The sequence below is a fragment of the Apodemus sylvaticus genome, chromosome 22 (genome assembly GCF_947179515.1).
Source record: "Apodemus sylvaticus chromosome 22, mApoSyl1.1, whole genome shotgun sequence".
Classification (NCBI taxonomy): Eukaryota; Metazoa; Chordata; class Mammalia; order Rodentia; family Muridae; genus Apodemus; species Apodemus sylvaticus.
Window position 1 is genome coordinate 5109833 of NC_067493.1, and position 17491 is coordinate 5127323.

At 36.1% G+C, this 17491-nt stretch overlaps 1 protein-coding gene and 1 pseudogene across 1 annotated transcript; both read left to right on the forward strand.

Moving 5' to 3' along the window:
- The window catches only part of LOC127672895 (zinc finger protein 709-like), a 184268-nt pseudogene that overhangs the window by 80778 nt on the left and 85999 nt on the right, over positions 1–17491 (forward strand).
- LOC127673167 (vomeronasal type-2 receptor 116-like) lies at positions 1041–11245 on the forward strand. The gene is made up of 5 exons (XM_052168778.1): positions 1041–1246; positions 5253–5535; positions 6158–6961; positions 7770–7994; positions 11030–11245. The coding sequence occupies exons 1-5, from the start codon at positions 1041–1043 to the stop codon at positions 11243–11245; spliced, it is 1734 nt and encodes a 577-aa protein (XP_052024738.1).

Below are 17491 nucleotides of genomic sequence, written 5' to 3' on the forward strand. Positions count from 1 at the left end.
AACAGACATACATCTGTGTTGTTGCAATGTAATCCAAACAGGACTGTTTCTAAACACCAACTAGACATGGATGAAAAATATAAGGTATATACTAACGTAAGCAATAAAATTCTCTCTCAGAAATGGCATGTGGATTCATGCATTTCTTTGAGAAAATCTGTGAAATTGTTCTCAAGCTTCTTAATGAGGTGCAAACAAACATCAACAAAGAAATGTTTCATCAAATGGCACTGACTGCCAGGGACTGATTATCAGCCAAGAGATCAGCATGATAACTCAGTGAATGTCTGCACAGTTACTGATATTGGACAGGACGGGGGTTGGATTTTTATAATACAGGCATTTTGGATTTAGCATAATGACGTGTTCCCCAGATGACAGGAGTCACAGGAAGTTTAGATATATTTTGTAAACATGACTAGTGTACAATAGCATATGAACAACAGAGAGAATGTTTAACTCCTGGCTCAGTGTTTCATGTGAGACTGTGCTTCCCTACACTAGACAATGGAAGACATAATGTCCCATGATTCTTCTCACAGTGTGAATGATAAGAAACTTTTATGCCCTTTTAAACTTTTGTCTATGGAATTTCTGTTGAAATCCATTGTGTTTTCCATATGGCTGTTGACACATATTCTGGGCCAAGCTGCCCAGGAGAAGATTGTCCTTGGGAATTATGCCATGCATACAAATGAAATCATGGCACCCGAGGATGGAGAGCATGATTTTCAAAACATGTTTTCAGAAATATGAATGACATCATGGCACCTGAGGATGGAGAACGTGATCTCCAAACCATGTTTTCACAAATGTTTTGATCAAAAGTTTTCAGACCTCAGATGTAAAGCTTGAGGCCAGATTTTTCTAAAATTATCTAGGGAGCATGACATAGTTTGAATGGAAAGGAATTGCAAATATTATGTGAATCTCTGGATAGCAATAGTCTTAAAACAGACACTTAGTTGTAAATGTCTGTGTTATGTTTGTCTGCATAAGAAACGGATTTCACAACTGCTACATCCGAAGGCCTAGCCGACATGAAGAAGCTGTGTGCTTTCTCTATTTCATTTTTGCTCCTGAAGTTTTTTCCCTTCTTGTGCTGTTTGACAGAACCCATTTGCTTTTGGAGGATGAAAAATAATGAAGACAATGATGGAGATTTTAGAAGTGACTGTGGTTTTTTACTTTGGCCAGAGGAGGGACCTGTTGAAGACTATTTATATAATAAAATGATTGATTTTAGGTAAGTCATTAACTTTATTTTCTGCATCAGTGTCATGAATTAGAAATATGTTACCCCCTGTAACTTTAGAAACCACTGAAAATTAATTATTACACCAATCACTATTTTAATAGCTATAAATGAATCACAGTTTAGTATAGCTTTAATACATTGGGCTCCATCTCACAATGATGGAAAATGACTCTTGATTCTCCCTCTTGAGTATTTGTTGATATTATGTATTATTGAAAGATGTCTTTGCATCTGCCTTGAATGCACAATTCCCAGCTTTATTAACAATTCAATATGAAAAAACAGCATCACTGACTATATTCAATTGCCTGCCAATGATTCCTGTATGAGCATACATCTAAATGCCTTCATAAAATGGTTATCTAATTTTGGTCTACAACAGTTGGGCATACATTCATTCATTAAAATATTTCGGTATGTTTTGGTTTACTCTACCTGATTACAAGTATAACATTACATATATACTTGTGAATATACATATACTTTGCTTTATAAAATAGTCATTAAATGAGAACCTCTTGAAATTCTAGATTTAACTCTGAATGTGGGAAAAGGCTGCCAGGCTTCATATTCTGTTATGAGAATTAACTTTTGGTTCAATTACACAAATACCCAGACACAGAATATGCTTATTGTCAGGATCAGAATAATGGTCAATATTTCTACTAACTATTGAATAAATCTAGGAGAATAAATATACTTCTTTTTGAGAAGAAGATGTCCTCAATATCTAAGATCCTAAGCATGAGATGTTGCCATATGTGCATGGAGATAATGGGATAAGGTGTGTTGAAATAACTCACCTTTTAGCTAATCAATGCACTTTGGATTTCTTACTTTCATGAAGCAAGATTTTTGGTGCTTTTCTGTCTCTGATGCTCATCACATCTCTTATTCAATTTTCATGTCTTTGGGATTTAAATAACATGTTTTTCCATTTGTAGCCACAATACACTGTACACTTTGATAATGATGGTTGCTTCACATGATCATTTTTCTCTGTGGGGTTAGTATGAATTTCTCTTCTGGTGTTTTCTGTATTTTTCCACACTTCATTGGAAAATAGTGGAAATTATCCTTGGTGACACTTTGATAAGCCATTATATGATTTATATCCAAACATATATGAACTGTGTCAATGCACTTATCAGGTTTTAGAAAGAAAAACTTATCTCCAAGCATTCAATTGAAAGTCCAAATTTCATTAAAAGAGCGTGTTTGGTATGTTTTCTCCAGATGAGAAGTAATAGGTAATAATAACAGATGAACTGCTAACTGTGTTGGTGTAGATCAACAAATTTCTTAGGCAGGGAAGATCTCTGTGCGAAGACACCATTTAAAAGATTGCAAAGATTGAGGAAGAGTGAAGTGATAAGAGAAATCTGATTGGTTTTTAATAAATTGACATACTAACAACATACTAAAAGTTAATATTAAATTAGTGCATAAAACAGCTCAAATGATAAAAAATCTGGATATGTGGTATATTATATCATTGTGTGTAATTTGAAATGGATGAAAAATTTAAATGAAATATATTTTTAAATAATAATTCTGTTTGATGAATATTAACATTTGAAAATAACAAAAACATGTTCTACAAACATCATGGATATATTATTGATAGCTTTTCTCATTGTGCAAGAACTTAGCATTTTCATAATATTTAACTTCACAATGTTTATTCTGTTTGGAAATTTGTAACATATTCTTACTGACAAAATAATGTCTTTCTTTGTAAAGCAGATAACCATTTTCAAGTATAATGATTGTTAGACAATATACACACATACAAAACACATTTTAAAAACACTCACACAATGCCAGGTATTATCACATAAGAGCTTTTGAATATATATTTTTTTGTTTTCCTTTATTGGATATTTCCTTTATTTGCATTTCAAATGTTTTCCCTTTTCCTCTTTCCCCTCCAGAAACTCCCTACCTATCTCATCCCTCCTGCCCTTGTCTTATGTGGGTGTTCCTGCCCACAACCACCCACAGTAACCTCACCACCCTGACACTACACTGGGGTACCAAGCCTTCACAGGACCAAGGACATAGCCTCCCATCGAAGCCCTGCAAGGCCGTCCTGTGCTTCATATTCAATGACAGCCATAGTTCTCTACATGTGTACTCTTTTGTTTGGTTGTTTAGTCCGTGGGAGTTCTGGGGTTTCCAGTTGGTCGATGTTGTTGTTCTTCCTATGGGTTGCAAACCCCTTCAGCTCCTTCTGTCCTTTCTCTAACTCCTCCATTAGGGAACTGATGCTCAATACAATGGTTGTCTAGAGCATTCATGCCTGTGTTTTTCAGGCTCTGGCAGAGTTTGTCGGGAGGCTGTTCTATCAGGCTACTCTCAAAAAGCATTTTTCAGCATCCACAATCGCGACTGGGTTTGATGACTGTATATGCGATGGTTTCTTGACAGTCTCTGCATGGCTCAATGTCTGTTCCACACTTTATCTCTTATGAGTATTTTGTTACCCCTTCTAGAAACGACTGCAGAATCCACAATTTGGTCTTCTCTTGGAGTATCATTTGGTCTGTGAGTTGTGTCTTGGGTGTTCCAAATGTCTAGGCTAATATCCACTCAGCAGTGACTGCATACAACGTGGGTGCTTTTGTGACTGGCTTACCTGACCAGTTTTGATGAGTATAGATATTTGTAGTAAGATCAATTTTTTTAATTTCCTCAGTTTCTGTTGTTATGTCCCCCTTTACATTTCTGATTGTGTTAATTTGGATACTGTCTGCGTACCCTGTGGTTAGTCTGTCTTAAGGTTTATCTATCTTGTTGATTTTCTCAAATAACCAGTTCCTAGTTGTGTTGATTATTTCTATAGTTCTTTTGTTACTACTTGGTTGATTTCAGCCCTGAGCTTGATTATTTCCTGCTGTCTACTCCTCTTCGATACATTTACTTCATTTTGATCTAGAGCATACAGATGAGCTGCTAAGCTGATAGCGTATGATCTCTCTACTTTCTTTATGGAGGCACTCAGAACTATGAGATTTTATTTTAGCACTGCTTTCATTGTGTTCCATAATTTGGATAGGCCCAACTTTATTTTCATTAAATTCTAAAAAAATCTTTAATTCCTTTCTTTATTGTCTCTCTGACCAATGTGTAATTGAGTAAAGTATATATTGAGTAGTAGTTATATATTGAGTAGTTGTTCAGCTTCCACGTGTATGTGGGATTTCTGTTTTTATTGTTATTGAATATCAGTCTTAGTCTGCGGTAATCCCATAGAATACCATGGATTAATTCAATATCCTTGTATCTACTGAAGTTTGTCCTACTGAAGTTTGTCCAACTATATGGTCAATTTTTGAGAAGGTAGCAATATATTTCTTAATGGTTCAGTTATAACATTTTATGTTCTTTTCCTATGCCTAATCCCCAAATAATACCATGTAGATTTTGAAAAAAAATTCTCAATGTTAGATAAAGGACCCTCAGCTGCAGATATGGTTAAATATGCATTAATGATAATTTCAGGCTATGAAAATATACAAACATAAGAGTTGAACAAAAATTTTGATGTATTATTTGCTTCTCAAAAGACACAATATTATTAAGATGTTTGATGTATAAAATCATTTTAAATAATTAAAAAGTAAGGAGAATATGTTGTATGTTTTGTATGAGTATCTTTTAAAAATATATCTGTTGAATTACATCTCTAAGATTATTTTATAGTGTCTTATTCAATAGGACTGTATTCTACTTCAAGGATGGCATTGAGTCATAGAACAAACTCCTTAACATTTTACACAAATACAAATTTTATCATATCATATCATATCATATCATAGTGCCTTATACCTATGAATTCCTAATTTTGGATTCAACACTAAATATGACTCATTCATGAGACTTATTTCAAGATATTTATTTAGAAATTTACAATGTATCATAGTACAAACTATTGCAATTGAAATTTTATGTTTCACACATCTCCCTTAATCATCACTATGCCTTGTTTTAGAATACCAGCAAGAAGATACGAGTTTTTTCTGGTTATGTTTTTTGCTACTGAGGAGATTAATGAGAATCCTTATCTATTACCCAATATGTCTTTGAAGATTGCAACCATGCTTGGTCTGTGCCAAGATACGTTGGAAGTTCTGGATATAATACATTCACAACAAATGTATAGTGAGAAATTTATTAATTATTTCTGTGGAATACATGAAATTTGTTATGTAGACCTTACAGGCCCATCATGGAAAACCTCCTTAAAACTGTCAATTCATTTCTGGACACCAAAGGTAAGAATGCATGACATTGGATGAGTCAACAACATTAAATTCCATTTAAATGTGCCAACAAGAAAACTTTGACAGCATGCATTTATGAGTGTTCTGCTACACATTCAGACAGACACAGACACACATAGGCTACATGTTTGTGTGTGTATGTGTGTGTATGTAAATCTATGTATATCTATACACACACACACACACACACACACACACACACACACATATATATATATATATATATATACAAATCTATCTATCTATATATATCACTGTATATGCATATCACAATATAAATATACATAGAGAGAGAGAGAGAAAGAGAGAGACAGACAGACATACAGACAGAGAGACAGAGATAAAATGTGAGAGAGATAAATACGTAAATTAAGGAATTAAATAATCAGTTCACAAATGTACCGGAAAAACAGGCACACTGTGTTCTAGAAATTCCAACTTGTAAGAAATAGTCTAGAATCTAAAAGGAATAATACATGATATTTAGAATATATTCGTACTATCCTTGATAGGAGTTCAGAAAGGTGAGATATATTATTTGAATATAATTCCAAACATTCTAATAATCATATTCCTGGTGTGGATGTTTCATCCTCTCTTCTACATTCTTTAGGTTTTCTTTGGACCATTTAATCCTAACCTAAGTGACCATGACCAGTTTCACTATGTGCATCAGGTAGCCACCGAGGATACACATTTGTCCCATGGAATGGTCTCCTTGATGCTTCATTTTAGATGGACTTGGATAGGCGTGGTCATTTCAGATAATGACCAGGGAATTCAGTTTCTCTCAGATTTAAGAGAAGAAATGCAAAGTCATGGGATCTGTTTAGCTTTTGTGAATGTAATACCAGAAACCATGCAGATATACACAACAGAGGCTATGATATATGATAAACAAATTATGACATCTTCAGCAAAGGTTGCTATCATTTATGGTGAAATGAACTCCACTTTAGAAGTCAGCTTTAGAAGATGGGAATATTTAGGTGCTCAGAGAATCTGGATTACAACTTCGCAATGGGATGTTATCACAAATAAAAAGGAATTTAGCCTTAATTTTTTCCATGGGACTGTCACTTTTGCACACCACAGCAGTGAGATGCCTAAATTTAGGAATTTTATGCAAACTATAGACACTGACAAATACCCAGTAAACATTTCTGAGTCTATCCTGGGGTGGAATTATTTTAATTGTTCAATCTCAAAGTACAGAAATAAAATGGAACATTTTAAATTTAACAACACATTTGAATGGATAGCACTGCAAAAATATGACATGGCCCTGAGTGAAGAAGGTTACAATTTGTATAATGCTGTGTATGCGGTGGCCCACACCTACCATGAACTCATTCTTCAACAACTAGAGTCTCAGATACCAGCAGACTACAAAGGAATGTTTACTGACTGTCAGCAGGTTAATCAATGTGACCTTTTATATGGACCCAGAGAAAAACATGCATATTGGTTAGAGATTATTCTCTCAGTTGAAAGATTTCTGCCCTGCAAAATTCACTAATTTATTTTTCACTTGGATGAATATCATGCACAAGGAAAACATTTCATAGGAAACAGTAATTTTTTTTTTATGATATCAGTGAGGTTTGTGAAAACATGTCTCAACATTTCATCAAATGAGTTCAAAAATTAAAATAGAATCCAAGGTTTTTATAATAAGAGCCCTAAGTGATGACTAAATTAGAATATTTTTCTAAAGAGTGATTTTTCAAGAACCAGTACATATGCTATAACTAATACTTACTCATTTAAATTAACAATGATTTACAAAACCACAAATGATTAATGCTGTACATTTTATTAAGTTTCTGTTTACCTCATATATGTTCACTATCTTTACATGAGAGACCAGCAGCCATTCTTTATTTTCACACACATTCAGAATTCCCCTTCATTTGTGCACACATGGCTACATTTTTAAAAATGTATTTTGGAAAACATAAGCACACATACACTCATACACATTCACATAGAAAATGCTACTTGTTATATGCTAATCAGTTTTTGCACAATTTACCATCGAACATTAATATAATGTATATAAATTTTCAGTTATCAATGAGGTATATATATATTTCTTATTACATGGGCGTATTTCAATTCTGCTGTCTTTTTTGAAAATCATAAAGAAATTAGGGGAAATTCTCAATTTTGCTTTCTCTTTATTGATATGCACATGTAAGCATCTAATGATGGATCTCATTTAGGTGTCTTCCTTGCTGAAGACCAGGGTATTTATGAACCCTGTTGGAGAACTGGTGAACATGAGACATAGGGAAAACCAGTGTACAGATTATGACATTTTCATCATTTGGAATTTTCCAAAAGGATTTGGAATAAAAGTGAAAATAGGAAGCTATTTTCCTTGCTTTCCACAGATGCAACAACTTCACATAATTGAAGACATGGACTGGGCCACAGGAGGAACTTCAGTAAGTATACCACAGATTTTAGTTGTTTTCAAGATATCTACATTTTAAAAATTGAGGTACTGAAATAATATCTCTGCAGTTAATTCCAATTGCTACTTTTGCAAAAGACCATGCTCAGTTATAAGCACCAATATCTGTTACCTCTCAACTCCCTGTAAATCTTATCATAGAGATAAATAGCCTCTGTATTCCAAATGTCTATTCTCCACACACTACAGCAATATATTTATAAATTAATATAGATAATGAAAATTTTGAAACTATATGTATACCATGGAATTTTTTAATTCTGTAACAACATATATATATATATATATATATATATATATATATATATATATATATATATATATATATCCTAATTAAATATAGAATGTATTCTTGAACAGAAACCTTTTTCCATATTCAAGGTTTACTTTTTTATTTATGTATATGTTATTGGTTATTTTATTTACTTACATTTCACATGTTTTTCTACTTCCCGGTCTCCCCTCTTCTATAGGGGGATTGCCTTATCTGGCATCAGTGGGAAGGGAGCTCCTTGCTCCTGTGCAGGCTCAATGCCCCAGGATAGGGGTATGCTAGAGTGATGAGACAGGAGTCTCGTAAAGGCAGGGAAAGGGGGGAAGGGAAAGAGATTCAAGTTATTGTTTTAAACTTCATTAATTTTAGGGAAGTCTTATAAAACATATTTTGTTCATATCAGTCAAATAAACTTTTTTTGATTTACCCTACATTGTCTCTCTACAAACCTCAGTATTCTGATTCTTTTATTTATAAATCATGAGAAAAAAAAAAAAAAACCTGATGCCATGTATGCATTCTTTTTGGACATATCAGTTTAGGAAGTAAAGTTTGAAATTGCCACAACCTGAAAGTTACATATATAATATTGCATGCTGTAGAAAATATTGTACGGCATTTGGTGTACTCTAGGGAAATACAAAATAATAATGTGTCTGAAATTGTGAAGAAATACTGGTTCACAGAGGAATATTTACAGCCATATCTGTTAAGGTACTATATATATATATATATATATATAAATAAATTTATATTTATATTTATGATGTATACATGAACTACACACACACACACACACACACACACACACGTACACACACACGTACATATACACACATTCACTCTTACACACATACTATATAATATTTATATTTTGTCTCAGGTTCCATCCTCCTTGTGTAGTGTGCCATGTACTCCTGGATTTAGGAAAATTCATCAGAAAGAAACAGCAGACTGCTGCTTTGATTGTGTTCAGTGCCCAGAAAATGAGGTTTCCAATCAAACAGGTACCTGCTTGCATGGAGAAAAGAAATGCTGAATTTGAATCCTTCTCCTTCCAAACTAGAAAAGTTATATGGCCTAAATGGAAACTGAAATCCTAAGATCTTCCCATTTCAGAACTTACTCAGTTAAATAATTTCAGCTTCTTTTGAACCCAGCAAATAACCTGCAGACTCTTCTACAAACAATACATTTCTCTCACAGTATGCTGGTTTATGATTTTATATTATGCAGACAACATTTAGGAGGACAAACATGTGTACCAATTGTTAAGGACGGATTTTTCAGCATAATCTAGGAACATATTTATTTTTCTTTGATTTTTTTTTTTGTACAAAGAAACTTGATTAGTTGATCAGTCGATTATCTTTCCCTCAATCACCCATCTTCCTTCCTGACAATACTAGATGCTCAGGATAAGAGTTGTTGTTTTATGAAATATATTTTAAGATGTAAGATGAATGCCAGGCAGTGGTGCCACATGCCTTTAATCCCAGGACATTGAATGCAGAGACAGTTGGATTTTCTGGATTACAAAGCCAGTCTGGTCTACAGAGTGAGATCCAGGAAAGCCAGGACAGTACCAAGAAACCCTGTCTCAAAAAAGCAAAACAATTCATAACAATAAGAGGTAGATGGCTTAAGGGATTGAGCATTTCCTGTCAAACAGTAAGAACAAGAGTGAAGAGTTCAAGAGTGAAGATTTCAAGAAAGAAGAGATGGCATAGTGTTTATCATCAGTCACCACCTACTTAAGTCAAGAGAGATGAATATGAATATTCATTACCTTCACGCCACCTTGGAATGAATAGTGGGGAAAAAAGAAATTGTACCAAAATGAGAGGAATATGCAAATGTTTATGAGACAGAGAGCATCAAGAATGAAAATATTCGTTTAGGCAAACAGTGTTTGCATGAGGAATTGTATGTTCTGATTTCTATAGGAGATATTGTCAATTGGCACCACCCAAAAAGCAAACAAAGTACATAATGCATTTCATCAACAGACATCAGTAACTACCCATAGACTAACCTTGTCTATGAATAGTGATATTATGGTTTGACGAATTTGAATGTATCTGAGATCATCCATATTACTATTTATCATATTTTCTTTCTTTTTTGTTTAATACATAAATTTTTTTCCATTCCATTTCTTATCATGGTGCTTTGTTTCACTACAAAACGTAGGTAAGTAGAGAGCAATCTTAAGTCAGTTGTCCCTAAAACAACAAGGAATGGATTAGATGCTCAGTACCTAAATATTTAGTGATATATTCTCTGAATAATACAAATACATAATTATTAACTACATAATTATAATATCTTATATGGTTTTATTGTTTTTGCCAGCAGATATGGAACAGTGTGTGAGGTGTCCAGATGGTAAGTATGCCAACTTCGAGCAAACCCACTGCCTTCAAAGAGCTTTGTCATTTCTAGGTAGCTGGAGCCATGGGTCCCTCCATGTGTGCTCTTTGACTGGTGATTCAGCCCCTGGGATGTTACAGATTGTAGGTCTGCCGTGGGATAACCGAGATTTTTAGGTCGAGGAAGACACGGTCCCAGAGGAGTTACAAACTGACGTGACAACAGAGGTGGTTTGAACTCTGAATGTATTTTCAGGAATCTCCCAAAGTCCAGTCAAGTTAACATCTCAAATTAAGCATCATATACATCTGTAAAAGGCTAGCTTGGCTTTCTTGGGCAATACAGGTGTTTACCCAAAGTCCAGAGCCCATGTGGCTAAAGTGCTTCTTCATCTGGGTCTCAATGTCGCACCTACCCAGGAGGTGAAGAAGGAGGATTCTTGTGGCCAGCCTCCTGGCAAAAATGGCGACATTGTAGAGCTTGGGAAGCTGTGTGGCTCACGCTGTCTTTCAAGAGTCCTTCGGCCTAGTCTGTTGGTTTCATTCTTCTCTGTGTCAGGCTTGGGGCCATCGTAGGCCCAGGGCGATCAGCTCTAATGATTAGCTCTGGTCGCAGCCTCTAGCCGGGTAAAACCAATCGGCTACAGCTTTTTGGGCCAGCCTGGTAAATTAATCGGCTGTTAGCCATTAGGCCCAGCCTGAATGAACGAACTGATTTGTCCTCTGAGAGTTTCTCTGAGTAGAAAAAAGTATCTACTGTCTCTCTCCCAGACTCTAAAGTGAGCCTTATTTGAGTATTAAGTATAAACTGTTCCTGAATCACACCTGGATAAGCTAAGGTTGCCTTGCTCAAGGACTCCCTGGGTGGGGCCTGTAATAAAAGGCCAGTTCCTCATCAACTTCCCTTGCTATTCAGGTGGGCGTGACATAGCTGGTCTGCAAGCAAAATCAAGAGTTAAAGGAGGAATTGGAGTAAACTGTGGGGGAAGGTCGCTAGGAAACCAACTCAAACGTAAATTATTTTTACCTTGCCCAATATTCATTTGTATGGCAGGGACCTCTTAAGCTTTTTCAGATGTAAATATCCTTAGTCTGGGCCCATTGTTTGGGATCCACCTGCCCTGCAAGGCAGTGACTAGAAAACCAAAATAAATAAATAAATAAATAAATAAATAAATAAATAAACAAAACAAACAAAAAAACAACAACAACAAAAAAAACAAAAACAAAAAAAGAACTAGTGACTGGAGTTTCTGGAATGCCTTCTCTACCATAATAACATAAATGGTTGGAGCAAAGCAAAGCAGAATTTTTTGCTATAAGATGGATTCTTGCATCTCTATATTTGCTTGGATAGACCATGTCCCGGCCATCAGAATTGCCGAGTGAGATTTTTAGCTTCTAAATATATAGAGAGGCCTGCGATCCCCAGGAGACATTTTTTCTTTCGCCTCTGTCTGTAAAATATCATGTTCACAGACTTCACTGGGCCCCCGCGGCACTGGGAGTTCTGTGGGTACTGCTCCCACAGATCAAAATTATTGTTCCTCCTGCAGGACTCCAAATCTCTTCAGCTCCTTGGGTCTTTTCTCCAGCTGCTCCATTGGGGAACCTGTGCTCATTCTATTGGTTGGCTGTGAGCCATGGGTGTTTTGATCTACTTTTCAGTAAGGATTAAAGTATTCATACTTTGTTCTTCCTTCTTCTTGAGCTTCATGTGGTCTGTGTGTTGTATATTGCATATTCTGAGATTTTGGTGTAATACTCACTAATCAGCAATGGCATAGCATGTGTATTATTGTGAGATTGGGTTATCTCACTCAGGATTATAGTTTCTAGCTACTTCTATTTGCCTAAGAATTTCATGAAGTCATTGTTTTTAATTGCTGAGTAGTATTCCATTGTGTAAATATACCACATTTTCTGTGTCCATTCCTCCATTGAGGGGCATCTGGGTTCTTTCCAGCTTCTGGCTATTATAAATAAGGCTGCTATGAACATAGTGGAGCCTGTGTCCTTATTACATGTCGGAGCACCTTCTGGGTATATGCCCAGGAGTGGTATAGCTGGCTCCTCAGGTATTATTATGTCCAACTTTCTGACGAATCGCCAGACTGATTTCCAGAGTGGTTTTTCCAGTTTTCAATCCCACCAGCAATGGAGGAGGGTCCTTATTTTTCCACATCCTCTCCAGCATTTGTGGCCCTCTGACTTTTTCATCTTGACCATTCTGACTGGTGTGAGTTGGAATCTCAGGGTTGTTTTGATTTAAATTTCTTGATGATTAAGGATGTTGAACTTTTCTTTAGGTGTCGCTCCACCATCAAGTCTTCCTCAGTTGAGGATTCTTTGTTTAGCTCTGCACCTCATTTTTAATTAGGGGTTATTTGGGTCTCAGGAGTCTAACTTCTTGAGTTCTTTGTATATATTGGATATTCGCCCTCTATAAAATGTAGGGTTGGTAAAGATCTCTTCCCAGTCTGTAGGTTGCCATTTTGTCCTATTGACCGTGTCCCTTGCCTTACAGAAGATTAGCGATTTTATGAGGTGCCATTTGTCAATTATTGATTTTTGAGCATAAGCTATTGATGTTCCATTTTGGAAAATTTCCCCCGTGCCTATGTGCTCCAGGTTGTTCCCCACTTTCTCTTCTAATTATTTCAGTGCATAACTGTGTATGAGCACAAAAGTTCAGAATATCCATGATTCAGTTGACAAACATCATGAAGCTCAAGGAAAAGGAGATCAATGTGTGGATTCTTTGGTTCTTTTGGAGACACGATTCTCACAGGAGGAAACATGGAGATAAAGTTAGAGCAGAGACTGAGGGAAAGGTCACCCAGATGTGGCCCACATGTGGATTCATCCCACACACAATCACACCGGCATTATTGATGGCAAGAAACGCTTGCTGAAAGGACCTGGTATGGCCACCTCCTGAGAAGCCTTGCCAGAGCCTCTCAAACACAGCTGCCGATGCTCTCAGCCAACCACGCATCTGAACATGGCGTCCCCGAAGGAGGTGACAGAGAAAGGACTGAAGGAGCTGACGGGGTTTGCAACCTCATAGGAAGAACAACAACATCGACCAACCAGGGACTAAGCCATCAAACAAGGAGTGCACATGGCTGCATATGGAGCAGAGGACGGCCTTGTCGGGCATTAATGGGAGGAGAGGTGATTGGTCCTAGGAAGGCTTGGTAGATGGCCCAGTGTAGGGGAATTGAGGGTGGGGTGGTGGGAGTGTGGTAGGTGGAGGAACACCCTCATAGAAGCAGGGGAAGGAAGGATGGGATGGGGGTTTCTGAGAGGAGGAAGCCAGGAGAGGGTTGAAACAGTTGAAATATAAATAAATAAAACATTCAGTAAAAACTAAATAAACCCACATACTTTTAAAAACTTATTATTATGAATAGATATTTTATTTCTAATTGTTCACCCTCTTGATCATCTTAGTTATTAAGGTGTGCTGTCATACTCCTGTAACTTCAGAACACACAGGCAAAAATCATTCCCTGTAAATTTTGGGAAAGCAGGGCTATATAGTGAATTCTCAACCAGCTAGGTGTACTCAGGGAGTTGTGTTTATTGTGTGGATGACACGGCTTACTCCACTTTATTATGCAATCCATATCAAACTATAGTCACACTGTCATGTTTATTGTTACCCCTAAAACATATACTCTATAACCCACATTGATTATTGCCAATGTGGACTTATTTATTAAAAATACAGTCACCTTACTCTTCCGATACCAAGGAAATAAAAATATTCACAAGACAGTATAAAAGAAATCCAGAAATGCACATCATTTTGCTAAATTTTGCTTGTAATATAGCATCAGTGATAACCACACAACAGAGATAATGATTTCTCAGTCATGGAATAAAAGAACTTTTTAGAGATGGTGGTCTTGATGTGATTCCTTTGCTGTTTGTGTTGTTCATGTATATTTTTAAATCTATTTTATATGAAAGAGTGGTTCTTTTTTGCTTAATTTTTTTATCACTACCATTTGGCTATGGCCATCTTACAATTAGTTCCCTCAGCTGCCAAAAGAGGTTATCAGATCCTCTATTATCAGGTGTTCCTTGTCAAACACCATATGCGGCCACCCTGAGAACAACAAATGCTCTTATGAGCTATTACTCCAAATTCTGCACTATGTCTTTGACTTCCAGCATTTGTGCTGTGCTAATTGAACTGTATCATTCCCACTTAAATAGAGATACCTCTTCAGATGGGAAGGTACAAGTAAGTGAGGTATGCATGATAGTTATCTTAGGATATCACACATTTATGCAGGGCTCTATAGTCCACAGTGATCTCTGTGGGTTCAAAATCACGGCCCAGCATCACTTACTTTAGCATCAGTTTTGGAGGAGATAGCTCACTTCTACTGTAGAATGGCAATGTAAATTAAGCACATCTATAAAGTACAGAATTGATATAATCCTCCTTGAGTCTGGAGTATTATAATGAATCCTTCTTGAAAACAAGAAACTTATATCTATCTAAAAAGTGTTGGAAGGAAGCTCTAGTGTAGTCACAGTGTATGGATCTACAGTCTAGACTACAGGTTTCTGCGGGAAAGCATGTCTGCCCAAGCCTTCGAAAATTAGAGGAACAGTTAATGAGGCCATTTTGTAATGGAAGGTCTCAGAGTATATTGAGGAATTTATCTTCTAGCTGACAACTGACTACTTACAAGGAGGGCTAAAGGGGTTTGCCTGGCAGGCATTGTTAAAGAGAGAATGACATGGTTTCTGCCTTTGGGATAGAACCAGCATGCATGGGCCTCCATGAGTGTTGATAGTTGATGTGGGTATAAATCTAATTTCTATAATAATGTACATATTTTATGTTCTTCCTTTGAGGAATTTCCTTATTGTTAATGTTAATGACTCTATGATAATTATAGTTAGCTGGAGTCCAGAGGCAAGGAGTGGCTAATTTCTCAGCAAGTGGTAAAGGCAGGAGCCTTTTGGACAGCCATTTATGGTATTGAAAATTCTTTAAAAATATGGCTTGGAAAAAATACATAATTTCTCAACTATGTAAAAACATAAGTATTTAATATGAATTGTGTAAGTGGTTTAATAAAACTAAAGTTAAAAAGAAGTTGAATTTTGTGGTAACTTCTTTGAATTTTAGTAAGTAAAGAAATTAAGAGAATTAGGTATTTTTTTAAAGGCAGTCATATTACTACTTTCAAGATCAGCCTGTCACAGATCATGGTTAGACCCGGGTGTGGTAGAAGTTTTAATTTCTAGAAAGGATGCCTACAGCTTGTTAATCATTTGTGCTTAACAGAGGCAAGCAGATCTCTAAATTATTTTCCAATGTTAAAGGGAAATATGTGATTGATATCTCCTAAGAAGCAAGGGACTAGGTTCACAGGATGCTGATTTATAGGATAATCAAAAAGAGAGCAGGACTCATTTACTAGATTTATATGTAAAATAAGAGACTGGGCTTATGAGCTGCAAGAGAAAAACTATCAAGATAATATTTTCAGAATAGCAAAAAAATTGCTGGGAGAACTGTCACAGGAAACACGTAGAGAGAAAGAAAGCTGTGTGGAGATTCTCAGGGAAAACTGATCAGAGGAAAGATGACAGAACAAAGAGAAAGCAGGTTGTACAGCTTACTTGAACTGAACATCAGCCACCAGCTTGCACCCACAATTCTAGTCATTTGTTTTTCTACTATCAGATACCTCTTCCCTAGAATCTCTCTTCAAGCTAAGACTGTTCTTTGACAACTGATTTATGATTTATGGAGTGTCACTGACTTACTGAGATGGGATTTAGGCCAGAGAGTAAAATGTGGAGGAAGTGATCTAAGTGGACCCCAGACAGTTCTGGCAAGCAAGAGCTTTTCAAAGATCAACATTCAGATTATCCAGGCAGAAGATTTTGTAACACTCTGCCTTAAGTCACCTTGTCTTTTTGAGCTGACCCTGACACTGAAAGGACAGACTAAAAAGTTTGTAAAACTAGATTTAAGACACACTACCAAGGAACTAGTCTATTGAGTAGTTCTCAATGCCTATATTAGTACCTGGAAGGAGCCTGGGCCTGGCTATGACATATTCACCTGTGGGTTCTTGGCATAATGTGTTGTTGCTTTGGATATTGCTATTATATGAATAGATTAACCTGGTGTCTTCTACTGTCACACGTGCAGGTATAGAATAGTTTCATATAAAACTTTCCCAGACTGAAATGTTCTTATTACACACTGTGGAGTCTAGTTTCTCTATCAGGTAGCTAAACATTGCCAATCTTGATACCATTCTTTCAACCATTCTCTATGACGGTCAATATGGAAGGCCAAATTCCAAGCTAAATGCATTCATTCAATCTACCCTGTGATTTTGTAGATGAATGGGAATCCAGAGCTGCATCTCATTTTTAGACTATTTGTACAGCATGTTCAATGCCCTAGAATCAATCCTATCCTAAGAGCCTTCAGAAAAGGAGTTTCTCCATAGAGACTTTAATTCAATCTAAACCCCAGTCTCCTCACAGGATGTACATGGATTTCCAACATATGTATATATCATGTATATATGTAGATGTATGTATGTCTATATGTATGTATATGTACATATATGTGTATGTGTGTATGTGTGTGTGTGTAGGTGAATATAAAGATATATTTTTATAAAGAGCAGATATATAGATTAAGAGCTTCTAAAATTCCTTAGATAAAATGATAAGGTAAAGGGATGGTTCCGTTGTAAGAACACAACCAGGCCACAGGAATCCATGAAGACCTAGAATAGGGAAAAATAAGCCATGAGAGCTGTTATCCCA